The sequence below is a fragment of the Lepisosteus oculatus genome, chromosome 4 (genome assembly GCF_040954835.1).
Source record: "Lepisosteus oculatus isolate fLepOcu1 chromosome 4, fLepOcu1.hap2, whole genome shotgun sequence".
Taxonomy (NCBI): Eukaryota; Metazoa; Chordata; class Actinopteri; order Semionotiformes; family Lepisosteidae; genus Lepisosteus; species Lepisosteus oculatus.
Genome location: NC_090699.1, coordinates 32707574 through 32731517, shown reverse-complemented (window position 1 = coordinate 32731517; position 23944 = coordinate 32707574). Strand labels below are relative to the sequence as shown.

The 23944-nt window shown below is 34.1% G+C and overlaps 1 protein-coding gene across 2 annotated transcripts in view; it reads left to right on the top strand.

Moving 5' to 3' along the window:
- Positions 1-23944, top strand: part of fam204a (family with sequence similarity 204 member A) — a 33027-nt gene that overhangs the window by 2332 nt on the left and 6751 nt on the right. For both annotated transcript variants that reach the window (XM_006630594.3, XM_069189088.1), the window contains exons 5-6: positions 2781-2883; positions 8217-8306. In XM_006630594.3, coding sequence (XP_006630657.2) covers positions 2781-2883; positions 8217-8306 — 193 coding nt within the window. The remainder of the gene's footprint in view (positions 1-2780; positions 2884-8216; positions 8307-23944) is intronic.

The window sequence follows — 23944 nt, the reverse complement described above, 5'->3', positions numbered from 1 at the left end:
TGTCCTCTAATGGGAGAGTATTATAATAAACGTATTATTACTCATAAAAGCAGTAATAAGGTGTTAAGATATCGTGTTAGATAATTTGTGTTTCTCTGAAGTGTAACTAAGTTTCAAGGGGTGTATGAGTGCAAGAATGTTAGATTCACACAAAGGGAGAAACCCAGCACATTACCAGCAAACCAAGTGCTGATATTTGTAAAACTGGGGTTATTCCTCCTGACATAAACTATTTATTTGCATTGCTACATTTTTTGGCCCTGTGATCTTGTGCTTAAAATGGCAAGTACTCAGTTACAAAATAACAGTAAAACAGTTTAATTACAGGAAAAGGTAATATTTACAGGGAATTTCATTTTATGGTATCACTCATCTAAAATGAAGATATTTAAAGGCAATGAAAATGCAAAATTTTTGTTGTGAAAGAAGTTGATCATTTTTTTGCTTTTTACTCATCCAGTTAGAAGTATTCTACTTGATATTCTGTTGTTGATGTTCCTGCATACTGTATATTATTATCTGCTGTGTTAACTGATATAGTACAGTAAAAATGTCTTCTCAGTTAACATCTTTCACGGGGATAGTTCTCATGGAAAATATTGATAGAAGCAGAAGCAGTGACAAAAGAGCGTTTCATAAATGAAAGCCTTTGCTCACCTGCATATGGCTTATCAAAAAAGGCAGTGTGCATTGTAATGAAGATTAGACCTCCGTTTTTATATGATATTTAAATTAAAGATTGGGGAGGCATCAATAAACCAATTTAATACAGTGTATTTTTAAAATCTGAAGTATTGATGCAACTGCATGGTTTATGGTTAGTCTGGAAGCAATGCTTATACATTTACACAGTCCACCAATTATTAAATTAGTGGCAGACACTATCACTTCTCTTTAATGAATAGTGTATGTACTACAGTTAAAGGGATATCACGTAAAGAACACATGTTAGTTATACAGATCAAAAGATCTGATATAACAGTTCTGTTAAAAATTATGTGAACTGGGCTGCCATGGCTTCTGTCATGTAATGATTTGTTGCCATGTTTTAATTTATGAATGCATTTTGTTATTTTGTATATAGCTACTGAGCAGAGTTAATATATATTAACTATACTATAATATAAATATATTTGACTGAATTGTGGAATAAGTTGTATATTTTAAAATAAAACAAAATAATAGTAATGTGATCATGACGCATGATAAAGTACTCATTTTATTTTTTTAAAAAATTATATTTGTAAAATTAGGAGCTTGTTGCCAGTTTAGCAAATAATATGGGAGTGCTTTATATCCAACTGTGCAATTCCTCAGTCTGACAGAAAATATTTTGACATCAGTCTGCTTTGCATATAATTTATTTGGACATGTTTAGTTCTGTGCTATAATTGAGTTATGAATGTGCTATCCATGTACAAATGTAAAAATTAATTCCTTAGCAATTTCAGGACTTTCATACTATGTGACAGATCCATTTTACCGATAGATTAAATTAAAAAACGAGAGAGAAGGCCTTTTAACATTTTTTAAAAATCAAGAATTTTCTGATAGTACTGCAAATAAACTTTGTGTTTGTTTCATGTTTCACAGAGGTGATTTAGTTTTTCCAAAATAATTGTGAAATTTGCCATGATTTGAAAACCTACTTTAGTTATTTGTAACTGTTTTACTTAGTAAGGTATTTAAATGAAAATGATTAGTTAATGTCTTTTCTGGCTGGATGCAGAACACTTTATTCAGCCGTGAATATTAAAACCTCTCTGTGAAATGTTCTATTTCTCACAAACTAAACCATTTGATGAAAAGAGAGAGAAATTATGTTCCCTATATTGTTCTGAAATTCAAAACTAAATCAAAGTGAATGACATCTTGATTTCAGTAGACATACATTTTACCAGATGAGCTTGATGTTACAAGGCTTTTTCTTAAGAAGTATATTTTAGATTTTTTTTTTCAATTTGTTGGCTGACCTGTTGTTTTTTTACCTTTTTACACTGGTGTGTAATCATCACTTCACTTTAAGAAAACCCTAGGCATAACTCACATTTTTTCACAAGAATACCAAATCAGAAGTCATATCTGCAGCTTTTTTGGAAGAAAGACAGTGCTACCACAAATTCCCCTCCCTCCTTTGATACGAGCACCTTGTGTTACGACTTTCTCATGCTCTGCAAGCCCAGAGTCCTTTCAGATTTCCTTGCAGCTGAACATGGCATGGATCGTGGCAGTCCAGCTCTGGTCAGCAATGATACAACCTGAATATGAATGAATTCCAGAAATCACAAAGCAGTTTATACAGAGTAATTCACTGAGGAATCAGATTCCCGGAAATCAAGCAGAGTAATTATTCCATCATTCCAGCTGTTTTCAAAATTATTTTGTATAATGCATCAAAGTGTATTTTTCAGATTGTGACAAGCTTGGAATTTAGCATGCAGTTTAACCTTTTGTTATGAACCATTTTATGATTAATTCTAGGCTCATCTGGTACCAGTGTTTTATTTCTGAATTTAGTATTCATTAATTACCTGTGATTACTTATGTTTTTTTTTTATGAATTGCTCTATTTGATGAATAAAAGAGCAAATAAAAGAAACCAATCTTTAAAAACAAAATAGCAGCTTATACATGTTACCAGACAGCTCATCTTACCTGGTATAAGAGTAGTGGTGTCAAAGAATGTATTCATGTTGAAAACCCTTGTGTTGAACAGTCTATGTAATGATCTTACATAAAACAGTTTGTGAGAAATTGTTGAAAATGTTGTCATTTTTCAGCATGCTTCAAGCTGAGCGTGAAGCACACTGGAATGAGCTTAAGCAGTACTTTGGCATAAATGATAGGTTTCAGCCTCCTGCCTCCAGCAGACCTCTTCCCAAGGTAATGATTCCTTTGCTGTCTTATTTTCTCTATGAAGATTTTGTTTTAAATACCATTGTGCTGTATGTAAAATAGAATGTAGTTTTACAACCTTCCCCCTTCTTAAGTACTTGTGTAATATTTGTATTTAAATGTCCATAAAGGACAGATGAGCCGCATCCCCCCCACCTTTGCTTAAACATCAAATTTAGCAACTGATAAAGCAATTCAGTTTGAAAAGGCTTTCTGGGATTTTGTATTATGTTATGTGTGCTGTTATATTTAACACTCAGATTATCTGCTTAAGAAAACCTTCAAGCAGACATGGGAGTGATAATTCTGTGGGTTCTTTTCAGTATGATTTAAATAAAATGTGGATTTCACTTCCTGCGTACATCTGTTCAAGGCATTTCATCAGGGGGAAGTGTTTGATAGTTTCAACTACCGCGTCAGACTCGAGATTGTTTTAAAAGAAGAAACCACAGTGCCATATGGGGACTGGTGGTCTCATTAAGGGTGATTACATTAAAGCTATAATTCATTTTTAAAAAATTCCTGTTGCTTATGTCGTGCAACATATCTTATTAAAGCAGCTGTTACTGTCTGATTATTTTTGTCTGCTTGGATTGGTATTCTTACTCTTGAAAAATGTTTATAGACTTGGCAAATATCTTAAAATAAACTTGACAAATATCTTTACTAGGTATTGAAGGTGATTGTAAAGTAGGGTAGATGACAAAATGCTGCTCAGAAAGTTACAAATATTTCTTGAAATCCATTTACAATTGTCCTGTTGTATTTTTCATTGTATTCTTTGTGTTAACATGGCTTTTTAATCCATTTCTTTGGTTCCCCCTTAATATGTAATGTAGCAGCTGTTGTACACAAAACTCATTAGAGCCACAGTCCATTGAAGCTAGTGTCTCTTTGATGTGCATTGTAAAACTCATATAGCTTTTCTGAAGCACATTTAGGAAGTATTCTTATTGCAATAGTAAGTTACAGCTTTTAATAATTATGGAAGCAGAAACTACAACAGAACTTGCAAATAAGTTATACAAAGTTAATGAATAGTTTGAAAATAAGGTAGAATGCTGTTTCATGTGAACTTTCAGCAAATATTTAGTTATGAAGCTATTGAAGACACTACAAGAATAATTCATCTGTTTACATAGAACTTTAGACTAAAGTGCCAAGTTCTGTGTGTCCAGGTTTTGTCAATGCAATCTCCTCATTGCAAACGTGTAGTAATAAAAAGGATAAATATAGTAGTACCTTCAATGTTCAGTGCAGTGTCTTCTTCTACAGTGTACAGTAACTAAATGTACTAAATAAATGTGTTCGATATTCAAAAAATGTCAAGTCAAATAAACGTTTTTCACGGTTTGAGGTGTTTAATGAAGCAACGGGTGAAAAAGTATGTACACCTCATGTTCCACAAAGTACCTAGCTATAATTGTATCAGATATTAAGATATTTCAGAATACTATGTTTAATTTACAATTGACTGCCCTTTTAAAACAATTATTTGAATATCTCATATTTTTTTTCTTTTATGTTATACTGTATATACTGTAGCATATTGAGTTAATATTGGACTCTGATCTATACTGCATGGTTATGTTGTCACAACTACATTGTTAATTGTTAATAACATTTCTTAAATTATCGTAGTTTTGTTTTTAGGCATTGCATTGCAACCATTTCAGGTTGTGCCAGGATCTTTTTTTCATTCCTGAGAAATGCACACCCAATGGTTGTAGCTGAGGGCCTAAGCTAAAATAGTTGAATGAAACTCACATGTCTTTGCAGGAGATTGACAGTGTTAATTGGTTAACTCTGCTTCTTGTCACCAGCTTTGAAAATGGGAGAGCTTGAGGGCCTATTATAAATTTCACAAACTCTTTATAAAACTTAAAGAACAGCATGTCCAAGCTAGCAGAACGAGTTGGAAGTACTTGTTGTACAGCATATGGGAAAACACTGTGGAATTTATTACTTCAAGATTCTGCAAAAATAAATAACACAGGAGTGATAGGCATAAAAAGCAACTATCATAAACCCTCCAGATATAGTCTTTAGACATTCCTCTCAGTTTTTCTATATTTGTTTAACACTCAAAAGTATTTACCTCCTTTGACTTTTTCCACATTTTCTTGTGTTACAATGTGTCATCATTATCCATTTCATTGGGATTTTTTGCTATTTATCAACACAAAACACTATAATTTTGCTATAAAGTAAAAAAAAAATTCAACAGATCCTAAATTAATTAGGAAAAAAATAACTAATTGCATAATTATTCACCTCCTTTGCTATGACTCACCTGGTGCAAACATAATTAGATGAATGTGTGCAATTATGGTGTTTCACATGTGTTCAGGTTAAATACACTTATCTCTGGGAGGTCCCACTGTTGTTTAGTACAGCTCTGAACAAAAACCACATCAAGAAGACAGAGGAACATTCAGAGCAAATCTGGCATAAGGTTGTTGAAGAGCACCAATTGGATAAAAGTTAAAAGAAAATTTAAAAAATATTATAAAGAAATAGAGGAATTATGGCACAACTGTGTTTGAGGGCATCCTCAAAACTGAGCATACTAGTCTGAGAATGGCTTCCAAGGGGTCTATGACAACTAAAAGAATTACAGTTAGAAGGGAGAAATTGTGCATACGACAACAATTCACTGTGTAAACATCCCAATTAAATACAGTATGATTCCATTTTGTAATGTGAAAAAGTCCAACGGGGGGTGTATACTTCTGATAACCACCTTACTCCATTACTACATCCTCATGAATAACCGAGTGCTGTCTTCCACTGATCTATGAATATTTCAAGGAAGCACTTGGAACTGTTGAGCCTTTTGAGATGATGACATTTATTAGGTTTAATTTACCTAGATCTGTCATTGTTTAATTGCCAGAAACAGCTAACCAAAATAGAATATGCCACCATAAGAGAATATGCATTAGTGTATTATGGAGGTGGGGGTTTGCTATACTTTCAGATGGAGTTGGTTGAGCTTAAGCCTTTGAGGTTCATCATTTGAAGGCAGTTGATGTCCTGAGTTTTTCTATATTTGTACCTCATGAACAATCAGAACTTGGGAGCCAGCCTCCAGAAAAAATTGTCCTTTTAATGCCGACATTTGATATAGACAGGCAGAAGACCGTCTAAGAAAATCTTGATTTATGGTCCATTAATTACAGCTTTACTTGCAGACCACTTGTGCCCCAATTTACCAGCTACAATGAAAGCAGTCGGAGCATTACAATTTTGACTTAAATGTAATTAATCTAATTAAAATACTCTTCTAATTAAGCCAACTTTGTGGAATGCAAGGTTTGTAAATAGAAATGAGTTATTTCTTACTTTAAGCCATGTATGCTTTAGCAGCAGGCTTATAACTTATTAAAAACGACTTATGATAACTGTAAATTGTGTGTATGAGTTTCTTTTAATGTTTAAATGTTCATTTTAGAAACAATGATAGCAAACTTTTAATTTGCTTCAAAATGGACAAAATTAAATATAATTTGATTAGAAACATAGTAGTAGTTTAAAAACTTCTTTAAAATGTAATTTTCAAGTTAATTTGTTGTAAAAATAGCATGAAATTGAGCATTTTTGCCTGCTGTTTCAGTAGTTTTGATTTGTCTTGTAGTGTAAAATGAATATAAGACATTTTGGAGGTTGAGACTCTGTGCTGTGTGGCATTTAAAATCCAACAGATTCGAACTTTTTCTATGATACCTCAAAATAACCTGATTATTTTCTGAGCTCTTAAAAAAATATTTTCTTCATTTTAAAACACTGAATTTAAGGAAAGATTCTTTGCACTCCTGTTAATTTTAAGATACATAATTTAGTTATGTAGTTAGTTATGTACTGTATGTATGTCAGTAACTGACTTATTTTAAAATATTTTACTGTATATACATTTTAAAATGTCTTAAAATGAATCTAAGAGATTTTAAAAGATTGGTAAGATACACAACTTACAATATTTTACACGTGATCATTTTGATATCACTAATTCTTTATCACTGTAGCTATAAATTCAATTTTTGTTTTTTTAATTGATTATTTGGTTTTTGTTTTGATGTTTTTCTCTCTGTCCTTTTTTTCATAAAAGTAAATAGAAAAATAGTAAACTTAATATTCACAATTGACAGCTTTATCATATTGGATGTATGTTTATAATGTGTAAACATTATATTTATGAAATACATACAAAACACAGAAACCTTGAATGTGTTGACCTTCATGTGAATTGTTAAAAACACAATTCAAGTTGCCATATACAGTATTTTTTTAAAAAATTGCCTTAGAGGATTAAATCACTTTTCATGTTTGCTTTTCTTCTATGAACTAAAGAGGAACCCAGTAATTTTCTTTTCACTTTTTATGTTTTTTCCAGTTTATAATTTTTCAAGTTTCAAGTGCAGGGACTTTTCAGTATATTTAACATTCTTAAAAGTAAATAGGTCTGGGAATGTGTTATATAATTTGTAAAAAATACACATTTATTCTCTCACTTTTTAGATTAAAAGGTAACTATGCATTTTCTGGTGTATTTAAAAGACGTAACTTTCAAGGTTTTAATCACTGCATGGAAGATATCAGTGATGTACCAATTGTTGCTGTAAATTATCCTCCAAAGCACAGACCTGTTTCGAAAGAGATTTCTGTTACAGATATAATTTAATGAAGCGTAGTTATGTCCATCAATTATGTACCTTAAGCTAATTTTTCTTCTTCTTTCAAAATAGGCCGTCCACTTTTTAAATATTTTGTTACCAGAGGACTGTCAGGAATAATAGGAGTGAAGTAATTTGTTGTAGATTTAAAAGGGGATGTTTTCTGTCATCGTCTTTCAGGAGTGGTTAAGTTTAAAATATTGATAATGCATATGTAGGCTTAAGTAAAAGAAAACAAACCTTATTGTGTTTCAGTCAATGCATTTCACAATTAATCCCTACCATTTTCTCCCCTGATAAAATCTACTATAAAAATTAGACATATTAGATTTGTAGTGTTTGATGTTAAATTTTCTGCATAGTTACATAGCAAACTTTGTAGGCCTGACATCTTGAAACAGGGATATTTCTGCTTGTGCTACTTTTTAGCTTGTAATAGAAATATGTAATTAAAGTGGCACATTCACTTTTATTAATCTCCTGTAGCATTTCTATATTTCTTGCCTAATATCTAATCAAAGGTTTTCTTTTGAAAGAAAAAAAAATCTACATATTTGTAGTGAAAGCAATCATATTAAAAATATTGCCTCAGGGAATTTTTTTTACTCGGTGGTTCTTTGATTTATTTTTTTTAATCGCTTTTTTCAGACAGGGCTAGAAAAGAACATTGACAAAGCCATTGCTGAAGGGGACCTTGAGACAGCTTGGGAACTGAGTGACAACTTGGCCGCACGTGAGGTACGTTGGTCTGATAGGATGGGTGTTCTTTTTGTGACAGAGGAAAACTAATAGTTCTGTAGTCGCAAAATGTTTTGCTCTGATGGGATCTCTAACTTTAACTTACTGAAAAATGGTAAGGAACAGATCCTGCTGCTCAGTAGAACGAGTCATGTAAATTCCTCCTTTTTGATCTTTAGCCGTGTTTAAAGCACTTTGATTCCTAATAGAGGAAATGTTCTTTTAGTTGACACTTAAAAGTTTTTAGATATGGTCACACACCTTTGAAGTTCACTTTGCAGTTGGTGATAAAGTTTTCAAAAACTGCAGATGATATGTACTGCAGCTCAAGTGGTAGAATATAAATACTTGAACATTTTCACTTATACTTCTGTGTAAAAGCATTTTTTGTTATATTAATGTTTCACACACCTTACTGTTAGAAATCCTTTACAACTTTTTATTTTTTGCTCCAAAAATGTATCATTTTAACTGTGATTGCTAAATCGTTTGGAGCGTTGCCCTTGCAGTTGCATTCCTTTCCCATAAAATCTATTTCATATTGCAAAATAAAGGTGGAAGTATGTCATACAGTCATTTCTACACAGGCAGAAATTGGATCATGTTTGGGGTATTACTACACTTAGGGGACATATTGTTCATTAAACACTTGCATATGTTCAAAGAGGAGGTGATTATCTGTTCAGAGACAAACATTTTTAATGAGCACAAGCATTAAATAGGTTTATAAGGCACCATACACCCCTCCCCCCAGTTGTACAGCTTCTGTAGAAAAAGAAAGAGAGCCATTATCTGCTCAAAAATCCCAAGATATTTTGCCAGGGAAAATTAGAAATACATTCCTGCTACAAGTCTAAGTTTAAGAAATTGCCAAGCTAAGGGTGAATATTTATTGGAATGTTGCAGAATACAGGCATCATCAAGTAACACCATATTATTTTCCCTGACTAAATAGCTGTAAATCTTACCGGCTCTAGTGCTAAGAACTGATTTTATTATTATAAGATTACTCGGACAAGAAAAAAATGGATAGGGTTACAAGCCGTAAAACCTTACTGTAATCAGGATCATATAAAGTACTCATATCAAAAAGCTCCTCAAAAGTAAAGTGTAAAAAAGGTGGGATTACAATGACAAAACTATTAAGCTCTTTTCTCTTATAAAGGCAATGAATGCCCCTTTCCACAGATTGTTGCTGACACAATGTTAGTCCAGTACTTTTTTCTTTCTGATTACATCATTATACATCAATACACCTGAAGAAGTCTCCATAGCTGAAACATTGTGTTTCTTTTCTTTTCAGCAAGGAATAAACCTAAACTAGTTCCTTATTTTTCATCAATATCTAATAGAGTAGTAATAAGTCCTATTTAACTGAGATCTGAATTGTAGATAACTTTAAATAATAATAAGTAAGATCTTCAGTATCTTGATATGTTCATATGAATATGTTTTCATATGAATATGTTTTATAGAGCACCTGTCTTTTCCTGTGTCAAAAGTTCAAATGCTATTTAAAATAACTTACACCCCCACAAACGAGTTGTCATTTTGATCTACAGTACATATCACCCAGTAGGTTTTGCGACTTGTGTAAAATGTTCATTCTGTGATTTATTGTGCATTATATTTTTTATTTGGTTAACAATTGAACATAAAGTGAAGTTTAAAATAAATACATCTGATACATAAATGCATCTAAAAAATTATTCTGTTCTTAGAAGGGATAAATGGACTGCCTGCACCACTGCACGTACATTAACACTAACATTAAGTACACAGTGGCACAGATTTCAATCAGCTCTTGTCCTTTTTTAAAAAGTTTCAAAACACCAATCCATTACTGTCAGCAGGTGAAGGTATTTTTTTTACCAGTATCTGGTTACACTCTGATATTCCTATTCTTTGTTCAAGTGCAAGATACAGGAATGGGACAAAACAGTTAACTGGGAATTCCAAAATGGGCTGACAACTGTCAGGAAAAGATAAAGGAAATAATACAAACAGTACAGTGTGTATTAGCTAAATGTGGCATAGAATAAAGAATATAAAACATTGGTATGGACAAATCTCATCATTTTTCCAGGTTTATAGTGTCATGATTTACTTATAGTGTGTTGTTTGCATGTGATTTTAAATAGCTTCTTAGAACGAATTTTTGGATTACAGCAGTATTTACATAGATGGGCCTGCTCACCTGTTTCACAGCCTGCCAGATTGCAGAAGGAATGCATTGGCAATGAGCTTTGTTCTCTATGCCTGGCTGACATTCAAAGTTAGCATTTAAGGTGCTGGTGCACGTAATAGCTATTTGTGTGTCGGTGCCGTGCTGTCTGAGGGTGCATTGGCTTCAGGGTAGTGAATTGAATATCATAAAATCATTTTGAGCATATTAGATCACCCTGTCAGCGAAAAACTTAAAATACTGTGTAATTTGGAAGGCTAAATTATTGGGGTGATTGTCAGAGTGTTTAAACAATACTAGTCTTGCTAATAAGTGGTTATACTGCTTCGTTTAGTTTTGGCAAATTGGTGGGTAGAATTTACAGTGCAAAGTTGTAATTTTCAAGGAAACTACATATTATTTTTAAGTGGAGGGGTGCACTTTGGTGTAACTGATACATTCATGTAGTGCAGTTCTTATAAATTGGTACTGTAGGTGCCAATGTTCCACATTCTTAAAGTTAATCTTTTGTCCTCTGTCCTAAATTAGTAAATACTTGGGGGGTACAAAGAGGTAAACACCATACCAAAAGCTCATTGCCTGAGAGACAATCATGGTTTCTATGAAATTCAGAGGGCTAGAGAGCATGGGACTCCTGAACATTTAAGGTTATTCCCAGCAACACTGGACCCATTTGCACAGCTGGATGAACTGGAGCAACTGCAGTATAGTCCCTTGCTCAGGGGCACAACAACATCTGCACTCAGATTTGAGCCCACAACCTGTCAGTTATGAGTCTGTAAGCTTGCCCACTGTGCAATGCTGGTGCCGTGGCACAGTGGTAGATAATTTAGAAACAATACAATGCACAGTGTGATGATTGATGAAAGCTCAGAAATATGCTCCATATGATCTTTTTACATGTCTAGAATGCAGGCAGCATTAGGACCGTTTTATTAGGAACGTTTATGTTTTATTATTTTTGATCCTAGTTTGAACATGCACATCTTCAGAGGTTAATATATTGCTGTAGATTTGGCTTTAATAATAATAATAATTGCTTACACTTATATAGCGCTTTTCTGGACACTCCACTCAAAGCGCTTTACAGGTAATGGGGACTCCCCTCCACCACCACCAATGTGCAGCATCCACATGGATGATGCGACGGCAGCCATAGTGCGCCAGGAACGCTCACCACACATCAGCGATCAGGGGGGAGGAGAGCAGAGTAATGTAGCCAATTCACAGAGGGGGATTATTAGGAGGCCGTGATTGGTAAGGGTCAATTTCGAAAAGCGCCCTGGGATTTTTTTAATGACCACAGAGAGTCAGGACCTCGGTTTTACGTCTCATCCGAAGGACGGCGCCTGTTTACAGTATAGTGTCCCCGTCATTATACTGGGGCATTAGGACCCACATTGACTGCTGGCCCCACTAACACCTCTTCTAGCAGCAACCTTTTTTTTCCCAGGAGGTCTTCCATCCAGGTACTGACCAGGCTCACACCTGCTTAGCTTCAGTGGGTTGCCAGTTGTGAGTTGCAGGGTGATGTGGCTGCTGGCTACAGACAGCAAGTGGTCAGTTAATGTACATTTTACGGATGGAATAATTAAAAGTACAAGTATTGAGACATGGCACCATTACTAATTTAACTCTCAAATTAAAAACAGCACTATGTAATTCCTTCCATATGCTGTTAGAAACCTCTGAATATCTGAATGTATCATTGACGGGTGTACCAGAATTGACACGGGAAGATATTTGCTCAGCATGCCAATCCCTTCTTGCATTCTCTCAAAGTAGGAAAGTAATTTCCCAGTTCACCTGGTATGTTCTATTGTAAGAGAGCCATCCTGCAATAAAATGTTGAAGACAGGATTTAGACATTTCAGACTGACACTTTTCTTTCAGTTGTCCATGTTGTTTATGAATGAGATTGACAGCCGTGAAATTAGAACTGAAACTTGTTCCAACTACATATTAAATATTATATTCTTCTTCATTATAATAAGAAATTGACGAACATGAAAAACACAGTACGTTCAGTATGTTTTGGTATAGCACATTTCATCCCAGAGAGCAACTTCTGTGCCAGCGATCTGATATGTGACAAGATTATATTTGGTGTATTTCTGAGTCACAGTCAATGAATATTGATTGCAACTCAGACTGTACAATGCATTGTCTGAATTAGCTTTCACTGTTTTCATCTGAATCACGGTGATACTCATTAACATACACCTGCTCATTAGTTAGATGTAGTGATGCATGTTTAATGATCAAGCATGTAGGGCCTGAAAATAACTTTATGAGTGCAAAATATTGTTATCTTGAGACAGCAGTAGGAGATTCCATTTTCCCTGATTGTTTCGATTCTAAAGTGTGCATGGCTGCTTTTGTATGGAAACTACAATGGGCATAATGTATTAGAATTCATTGGTACAAATGCAAGGGTTTTTATAATAGAGAAAGGCAAAAATTTCTGAGATGGCAGCTTGGCATTATACAATGATGTAATAAATACAAAAATAAATAATGTAGATTTCTAGAGTTTGTTTGATTTTTGTTTTGCACTAGATGTTCCCATTAAACTAGATTTTTCATTTCCTTTTAAAGTTTCAGTCATAACGCATTTGTTCTAAGCACTTTATCAGGGTTTGAGTCAAGGCCACTAACATCAGAGGTTTCAATGTTGATGGGGCAGTGGTAGTTCATAATGATACCGTAAGTTGTTACTGTAAGTTGTAAAAATGACCAATGTGTCTGAATGATATGACAGGTTGCCTTGTGTTTTTCATCACGTATCAGGATGCTCTGGGGTTAGGGTTTTAATGTTTAGAAATAGTGCAATGTTTTTAGATGTTGCACAGAAGCAAAAGCGACAGTAGTGGCTACTGAGTTGTTGATTTCAACACTTTCTACTAAAAATGTGTTGATGATACTAAATCTCTTTGACAAAGTTGTTTAACTCTGATATTCCACTATGCCTACAAACACAGAAAATGTGTTTTTGAAAGACTAACTGAAAATGGAGTGCTACATTAAGTTATATAAATGAACACTGAAATATGAAATATATGTGTTATAAAGATAAAAATCTTTAACCTATAATGCTGCTATTCATGAACAGCCAATCCACACTAAGAGGGGTGATGTTCTAAGACAAATAACAATGAAGAGGACATTGTGAATTTTATGCTGTGTCAAAGCTCTGCATGTACATTTCTTTCCTTTTTTTATCTTGCCTTTTTCACATTGCACCTTTTCTTAAACCAATGTTATTTCAAAAAGATATCCCTGAAATGATGTTGCTGCAGTAGATGTTTAACTCTTTCACTAACTTAGACTATGACTGAAACTCCAACATAACTGCATTCCTGTGGCTGTTTAATTGATGCGAATGAACAAGTAAAAACCTCCCCATTTGACTATACCACTTGTTGCCTGCTATACTGTTCACCCTGTAGAAGATAATAATTGATTGTCCCGATGCCAGTTCTGTAAACTACTATAGAGGGATATGCAAGAAAAACAGGAGTTACAGACAACACTAGCATTAGAAGTTGGATCTTACTTAAACTATTGGCTTGTCTAAATCCTTCATGTAGCTGTTAATCCAGTTATTTACATTGTGAAATGTAACCAATATGAAAACCAAAGCTATGTGTGCGTAACAAGCTGATTCAGAAATGTATTTTCTGTTATATTAAAGCATTGACAACGGACTTTCATTTCACCTGTCCATCCATTTCACAAAACACTTATATTTACATTGTGCTGTTATTTACTAGGCCAGTTGAAACATATGTGTGAGAAGTTCTATTTTACAAACCCATTGAACATATTTGATAGTGCTATTTTTTAAATATCAAACTGGTGTGTTAAAAAGGTCACTCCAGAAAGCTTCTGCAGACATTACCTGCATAGACAGGCAATCACACAATGAAGCAACCCCTTTAGAAGTAATTTGCACCTTATTTGTCCCCCATAATCAGGTGCTAACAGGTTTTGTGTCTACTGAATACCAAGCAAACTTTCCTGTTCTATGTGGTGCTGTATGCCTCTGAACCTGCATAGAAATTAAACTCATTGCTCCTAATAGGTTTGTGACAAAACCATTAACATTGATAAAGCACATCTCTACTTTCTTTGCCTAGAGAGAAATGTATTTCCTCCACTGATGTTATTATTCTTAATTGTCCTATATATAATCACAATTATTAAACTGAATTTAGGTGGCAGCAGGATTACTATCTTGTAACCTGATCTCCTCTGGCCAGTACTAGGATGGGGGAACCAAGGAAAACCAGATTGCTTCTTCATGTAAAATTGATGGACCCGTAGGTGTCCCTCATCCTTCAGGTGAGATTTTAATCTAATGCTTTGACTACTTAGTCTCTAAAGATCCCAAGGCACGTAGGGGTGTTAATCCGAGTTGGATAGCTAAATTCCATACTGGGATTGAACAATCTGTCCCTCCTAAAGTTTACCTTTAATTCTTTTGGTGAGGATCTTTCTTGTTTCTCTGCCTGAGCTGCTGTGCATAACCCAGGTGGTGTGTGATGTGGGTACCCATCTGTAGTCAATGAAATTAGTATGATTTATTTTTTGCCCTTGTTCACTGAAACAGAGATAACAGTTAGATGTACTATGACATGGTTCTGGAATGACATGCAGGACAGGTTTACAAGTAAAGTGACATCTCAAAAACGTCGTGGAGCACAGTACTTAAACACTCAGGTTAGCTATGGGCAGGCCTAACATAACCAGCACATACCAGCTCAGTACATGAAGAGGTTTAAAGAAGTGGGGGTGGGCATGAGATTACACCATGGGAATGCAGGTGTTGTCTCATCCCATGCCTCTGGCCTTCTTCCCCTAGAGGAATGAACAGAAAATGATGTCAGAATTTAGGAGCACAGGAGTGGAGAGAGGTCTAGTAAACTCTCAGATATCCAAAAAATGAGTCAGACTTATTAAGGCCTGTATTACTGTTGAAATTGGATATTTGCCAGGTTATTCATTGTGTGTTTTATAACTGTGAATATTTTTTAACAAGTTCTTGTATGATAAAACATTAAAAATGGGCTAATACAGAAGCTTTAATTCAAATATTTTAAATGTGTGGAATCATATATTTATATGTAAGCATAAATTAAAAAAAGGTACATCAAGCACATCAATGCCAAAGTAATATTTCTTACAGCTGAAAGATGATTTGAACCGTGATTTGTAGGTTAAATGTTTTTGGAGCCTGAGAGCTATCTGGTGACAGTGAAAGGCGCCAATTTTGAGTACCACTTGAGCTGTGATCCACATATAGCTTGTTTTTTAGCCTGGGCTATGCCATCATCTGACTGTAACCAGGATTTCCTAAGCGGTAGTGACCAGTTGGCCAAGCTCTGTAAAGTTTCAGTGGGCTTGAATCAGCCTAAGCGATACAACAAGGAGAAAAGCAGTTGTGGATCAATGATTCTGGTCCTCCGCACTCTACATACCACCCTGCAACTCCAATATTTGAGTGGACAGAAAATGAACGAGCAGATGATTGCACGGCAGTGAGTTAGATTTTTTTTAAGAAAAGTCATTTAGAGAAGAAAAATAAAATATCACATTGCTGTATCTTTAAACCAGTGGAAGCTAAACTAAATTTAATCCAAAAGGAAACTACTGTTGCATTTGAAGTTTGTTTATAAGGTATTTTGACATAAAGGAGACAGTGTGTATTAATACGTTACAAAAGTTTAATCAATTAATTTGTTATTGTTAATTCCAAGGCTTTCTTCTGTTTGAGTGAATATTAAAATCTTTCAGCATGACTTTTTTAAGCCTCTTCAAAATTTGTAATGTTTGTGTTCTTTCATCTGCAGCCAAGCCTTTAGAAACAAAAAAAAATACAGGTTGCTTTGAAATGTACTTGTCATTAAAAATAAATGAAAAGGTTCTATTTAAATAAAGCTTTTTAAAAACTGTCATTTGGCTGAAAAATGATAAAGCTATAGAAACTAGGGAATTACAAAAGCATAATAAAAGATTATTGTTTTTTTTTGTTCATTTAGTACTAGGTAAACATTAGTTGGGTTCCATATTGCAGTTTATTGTTACAGGACCTACTGAAACTGTGGTCTGTACAGACCTTTGGTAGTATTAAGTACAAAGTACCATATGATTTGTAGTGTTGTCTCCCATGAATATGCCAATATGCCATATGACATATGCCATCAATACGGGTTTGCATATTTATTAACATAATCATAATAATGAAGTGATAGCATAATGATTTAAATATTTCAGGTGGGTAGCTGCATCAGCATGCATAGACTGCAAAGGAACAAGTAATAAGTTTTTTCCATTCCAAGAAAGCACAGCATTTTGACTGTAGAACCTTGTTTAAAGAACTCTAATAGTTTTATAATTCTTCATCAGCCTTTCATTTGCTCATACCTTTTTTCAGAATTCCAAAATCAAAGCCCATTTTTTAGGAAATTAGCTTGAATTGTAAGATAACCTCCTTCACATTTACAGTATCTTACCTGGTTTTCAATGAATAAGTTAATTTATCACTGCTTTGTTTCATACAACCATAATTCTACACAATAGCGCTTTCTGCTCTGATGCCTGAATATGTCTTTTTGTCAATATATATGCAGATTTAAGTTCACTGCTGCTGTATTTGCTGTATGTTTCTAAAGATATTTGGCTGGAACATTTATCCAAAGTGACTTACATTAGTTACCCATTTATACACCTGGGCATTTTATAGGAGCTTTCTGAGTGAGGTACTTTTCTCAAGGGTACAATAACAGTGCCACACCCAGGATTTGAACCTGCAACCTCCTCATTCCACAGAAATTACTTCTATACTCTGCTACTCATAACCCTACACACTACTGCCAATGACATGCCAATAATAAAATGTATTACTTGGTAGCTATGGAAAATAATAGCAACAGCTTTCACTTCAGAGATGAAACTAGAAGAAGCTGCTGAAAACAAGCTGTGTTTGCTCTTGCAGTACAAATTATAGGTCGATTTCCAAGGAGAAACTTTTTTTTTTAAAAAAGCAAAAAAACATCAGAAGTGGCAATGTACTGGGAATAGCTTCTGGCTTCTTAGATACTGTTTAATATTAGTTTTGTAGATTAAATGTTAGCGGCCCTGAAATTAAGAGACACAAGTGTCTTGGTCCTTTGATTACTGCACATTATTTTAAACTGCTTTAAGTTACATAAGGAGTAATTAATTTCATTAATTAGCATAACATTAACCGACTGCTATATATAACTCACTCGCCTTGTGTCACTCTCTCAGGAGGGTTGATATGATCCTACTGCTTATATTAAAAATTTTGCTTCCCTGGGTACAGTCAAGTGTAAGGAAATTAAACAAGCTTTTAAGAACGAGTTGTCAAAGTTTTTGTCCTTAAATTTCTATAAAATGAAATGCAATTTCTACAATTTTTCTACTATGATATAGATAGGCTGTTTTTCTGTGTAAACTTATGATGTTTGTTGCCATTTGCCCTGGATTCATCTTTGATATGTTTTAAATTAAGCTTTCAGGAATGTTTTGTTTCTACCATGCATGTACTATGTGTAAAGTAATCTGTAGAAAACTACACAAGTTTTTTATTCTATGAAAACCTGAAGTTAGTGCCAAGGGATATATTTAATATTACCAAATGAACAGCTTTCAAGTAGAAGTATGGTTTGTGTCACATAGAATAAGAAAATTAGAACAATTCTGAGATTATATATTAAACTGATGAAATAAACTTTACTTTGATTACTAATAATGTAAAATGTGTTGCAGAATAGGATGACACAAGTTGAATTGTATTGAGTGATACTAAGCTGCCACATTTGTCCCTTACATAAGATTTCTAAGAACTAGTGTTGATTTCTAAAAAGATTTTAATTTATCTTTCACTAGTATATGAGAATAATCTAGTTGTTTTTGAGTTATGCCAGGCAGTGGACTTCCAGCCCTGTCTTCCTTAGTATTTAAATCCAGGCCTGCGTACCTTTATTTTAAACACAAGATCATTTCTAACAAAAGACTGTGTCCGAAATTTACCTCTACATCCTACTAATTTAAACTACCAGCGTCAAACCAAGGTTATTCTCATATAGAGACCTCCAGTAACCCTCTTGTGTTTATTCCCATGTGAGATATACCTTCAGAACTCAGATTCTGTCCTGAGGAATGTTCACATTGTTTTCCATACTGACACTCAGCTGCAGTTGTGCAATACAGGGACTCATAGTTGTCACGTTACTGTAAAACAAATTGGAACCTGGTTGTTTGAAATCAGGCTTACAGGTCTTCCATAACAGCTAGTTGTGTGCACAATTGTAAGTCGTTGTTGTATGAAAATATCCTTCCTTGAGGTCTCTTCAAATATGTCAACTCTGTTTTTGTGTTTGAAGTTTAACATTTTTACCTTTCCATTGCCAATTCAATATATGTAGTTCAGATACAGTAGATCCCCTTGCCTTTTGATTTAATTGTAATGCTGGCCTTGATTTATATTCTTTTTTCTGTTTGAAATGACTGTTTCATTATTAAATCAAAATGAATGTTTGTATTCAAAATGTTTCTAGGCAATTCTGAATACAATCAAATCTAGGTAAAAACATTTTAAGGATTATTCAATATTGTGAAGGTTAAAGACCCTAGGCCTTCAACCTCACCTTGAAATCAAGCCAATGTGTTATAAAGGCATTTTTCCTTCCAAGGCATTACTAAAACACTGTGAAATAAAGGTGTCAGGGCTTGCTTTGTTTTAAAGGACATGGCTGGTTAACAAAGACAAAGAGCCGAGCTAAGAACATTTCATGTTATTTATGTATTTGGGTGTTTATATGCTTTTCCCTGCTATACTGCATGTTAGTAATCAAATGTTAATGAGCGTTTCTGTTGTGGAAAATAGTCATTATCAGATCCCTGTCCCCCCTCCCATTTACCCTTGGAGCCTGAGGCAACAGGAAAACTGTTCAGGAAAAGTCTCCTCTTTGTTCCCTTTCTAGTAGCATTAGCAATTTCTCACCGAATGAACTTTATTATATCTCTGGATGACTCAAGTTAAATTTTGCCCATTAATTTTTAAATCGAGTGATACTAAGCTTTATCAAATGCTAGGGAATCTAATTTGGATTATTGTATTTCATTAATTACTTGATAGACAAAGCATACTTTTCAATGTAGATTTTTTGTGCTGTTTAATTAATTAGCATGTTTTCTCTTTTAATTAAAGCCATTTTTTTAAATTAAAGCCCACAGCAAAACACATATATAATTTGTTTGTAATTAGTCCTTAATTGGTGGTAGTCGAAGCTTAGCACCCTCGGTTTCTTTTTTCATGATTGCCATTTTATTACCAGTCAGTCATTAATTAAACTGTTTTTCTAATTAGCTTATAAAACTGTTGATGGCACATTATTGTAAATGTGAGTTCAAAGCTTGCTAATAAGCTTCCCTACTCAGAAGAGCTAAGATAAAGGAATAAGCACAAAGCAGGCGAACTTTCATACTTTTTTCCCCAAAGATGATAGTGTGTTATGTATCTAGAATCAGATTATTTTAAAGAAAATAGAGAAGCGCATAGTACTTTAGGGTGTTACATCTTCCCATGAGTTTTCCTTGTACTTTATGGAGCTCCAGTAATGCTGTTTGCTAAACAGCCGAGTCAAGATAATGTGAACATGATTTGTTCTGCCAAATAATAGATTATTATATACTAGTTAAATTACTGTTCACTCAGACAAATTGTGAACAGTATCAATATATAGCATAGATCATAAGGAATTATTGAAAATAAAACATACCAGGCTAATATTATATTTTAATTGTGAGGTTTTCTGTTTTTAGTGCTGTCCTTAAAATATAAGCTGGCATTTGTTTTTTAGTTTTTAAAGGGTAAAAAAACATCCAAAATACTTGTTGGTGCATAGCATTAATTAATTGTTGTTCTTTTTTATATTATTTCATGAGGACCTTCAACCATTCATATCCCTTGCCAAAATTCAGATATTTGTTACTTTTTAGCAAGAAAATGTGTTTGCGTCTTCCATTACCAGCTTTACTATCAAATGTTTGTAGAAAAAAAGTAGCTGGCATGTTTTAGACTCTTCATTCATGATACTTTAAAGCTCCTCACATAAACCTTACCTTACTTCTCAGTTCACAAGTCTCTTCGTTCTTTTTACGAAGGTAAAGGCACATTCAATCACATGAAGAGGTGCAATGAGAAACAGTGACAGGAAATTTGAATCAGAGATTGCAAATAAATTCCAATGCACAGCTGCAGAAAATGACATCTCCGTTAAGGCATATTAACACATGTGATCCTTGTCATCATGCCACTTGTGTATCACTTAATCAGTGAAGAACCCCTATTGAGGTCCAAGCTTAGTTTAGGACTGTGGATTAAGACCTTTGGCCCATATAGCATGTTTGCTAGTACAGTAGCTTGATGGTTCAGGGATCTCAACCACTAATTTCTTGAAAGAAGCCAGAGTATTGGGTCCAACAAAATACCTTGATAGCCTGTCCCTTACCACAACACACAGTCCTTAGTTTAAAAGAAGAGTCTCAGTTTCAAATGCACTTCCCTGTTGTCCATACCCTGTAGTCTTGTATCCTCTGGCCTGTGTTTCGCTATTGATTCTGAAGAAGTCTATTGGATTGAAACTCTCAGCCAATGTGTTTGCAATCAGAGCAGTGAATGGGCAGTTATCTATGAGAGTTTGTAAGATTGGAATTGGCCGGATGGTACCTGCTGCGCCTCCCAGGAGATTGAATGGCCCAGTTCCCATCCAGCAGGTACCACCTGGCCCATTCGTTGTCATTCCATGTACAGCAGGTACCACCCTCCCTCATTCCATGTTCTGATCATAAACAGATCAGGTGACACATGAGCTCAAAAATGTATAGGTCAGAGTAAATGTTTAAGATCTTACTTTGGTTTTTACATTTTTATGTATTTTGTCTTGAATCAGTTGATTATGTAGCCTTGAATGACTTCACCTTGTATTTTTGACTTTATTATTTAGATAGTATGAAGATATTCTTATCATTAGAAAAAGTCAACAAAAGTGTCTCTGTATTCATAATAATGTCTCAGAATATATAGAACATCCTCCACAACAGGATGTTGATTAACTATAGCCATTTTGATTTTCAGTTTTAGTATATATTGGTATTTTAAAAACACTCCACAGACTTTTATAAAGTATATTAGTCTTGTCATGGGACTAACAAAAAGTAACAAATCTTGTGTAATTTGTCATTTTTTACTTTCACTTGTTACCATTGTCTACAAAATACGACAAATTTATAACTCAGCTTTCATTTATTCTTTTGCAATCACAGCTCTAAGATTTACCTTCTGCATAATTTTAGTGGTTTATAATATAGTATGATGTTAATAAATTCTTGTTAATCAATTCAATAGCATTTTATTAAGGAGAACTACAACTCTGCAACTGTAAATCTAACTAGTAGATGGATTTCAAAACCATTGGAATGAACTAATGTGATTGTTGTGGCACTTCTCTGGTTGTGGTCATTTTGAAAAACTGCATAATAACTCGTCTGCAAAATGAATTTGAAATGAGTCAGTTATTCCAGAAAAAGAAAAACATGGCAGAATAAATGTGTTTAGTAGCAAAGTGCGACTGAATAAATTTACAAGAATGGTTGAAATTATATCTAGCAGCTTGTTATGGACTGCCAAGTATTGTCTTCTCACTTTAAAGTTATATACTTTATATAGGATTTATGCAATATATTTACTTTTGCAGAATTGGTTCAACTTTTAACCATTCTATTTCTTTGCCAAGAATCAAACATTTTTCAAATGAAAACAACAAATTATTTTGCCGAAAAACTGAGATAAGCATATTCTAGACTGTATACTTATTTTCACCTCATCTTACAGAATCACTCGCCATTCACTGTACTATCACAGAGAGGGTGGTAAAATGTCTTTATGATAGACATTGTAGCTAGTCTATACATAAATGTAAATTGTAAGGATACAGTTCATGGATCATGTTCATGAAAATAAAAGATTCTTTTACAAAATATTTGCTTTTTTAACATGTAAAATTCCTTCAGAGGTTAATTGTGGTAAGTTATTTATGGTTGTGTAATTAAGGAGCTCAGAAGCACAATGCAGCTAAGTTAAACTTTCTTAAGCAGATCACACAATTAACATTAACCAGTGCATTTTTATTTTGAGTCCACCTCAAGTCATGCAGAGTTCGAATTTTCACACTGTATCCTTCCATCAATACATATTGTGCCTAGAACCAAGGAAAGGTGTCTTGTTTGAAATCACATCCCTGGTTGTACTGTCTGTTCATAGCATATTATTGTGTTATCTGTGTTCTTGTTTATCTTGTTTTCTGTTACAGAATTGTCGGGGTTTGTGTTAGATTAAATAACACATTGTGCGAAAAACTGGCACGAATGACTGGCACTGGTGATAAAAGGCACAAGTAAATATCTGTCAGAGTTGAATCAATAGGGCATTGCACTATCTTCTTCAGGCCATTATTGAGGAGTCAACCAGCATCTCAGCCCATTATGGATGAATAAAGATGGAACATTACAGATATGATTGACAATCGAAAATATTGCTGTCAATGTTTCACCCCCTAGTGGATGAATTTCTGTAGTGTCAAAAGAATGAATGCTGCAGAGATTCACAAGGTAGTTGTTTTAAAGACCTTTAGAACATTAATACCACTGAAATAACATTTATTGTAATAAAGATGGTGCCAAATGCGGTTAACTGTTCAGTGCACCTAAAGTTGAAGATAAGAAAGGGTCACCAAATTATCTTCTAACTTGCTGAATACAGTATGCTAAAAACATGGGGTATGTTGTATGACTCAATAGAACAAAGAGCACACAGGCTGTTTAAAGCCATTTGCATTCTTCCTCTTTTTATTGTTCTGTTTTCTTTAATTTCTATATCTTTGCCAGATTCTGATGTGAAAACATTTGGCACCAAGAAGAGTGTATCCGAGGGGGAAAAAAATCCTGAAAAGTGGATCAAAAAGTAAATGAAAAATAATGTCATATTACTGAAAATATGAGAGGCTAATTTGTGCCGACTTTTTGCTAATTTTGTTCCAGCCACAGAAAGAAGAGCTGTCACCTGCTCTGTGCAGCGGCGATGACAGTGCCAGTGATCCATGAAATAAGCTGCCGCTGGCTTTGTTCTGATAAGAATGAACAAATCTGCACAATGTACTGCTCTCGGAATCTCATTTTCATACTTGCATGCAGGCTAAAAGAAATAAGCTGTTTGCAGGCTTGATTAATCAGACATTTGAGGGGTTTTTGTCTCTTTGATCTGTTCCGTCTCCTAGGTAACTTGGTTGACATTAATGTCGAGCTTCAGTAAAGACAATCAGGAACTGTAGACTGAACTGATAAAAAAATTAAAGACCTTTAACGC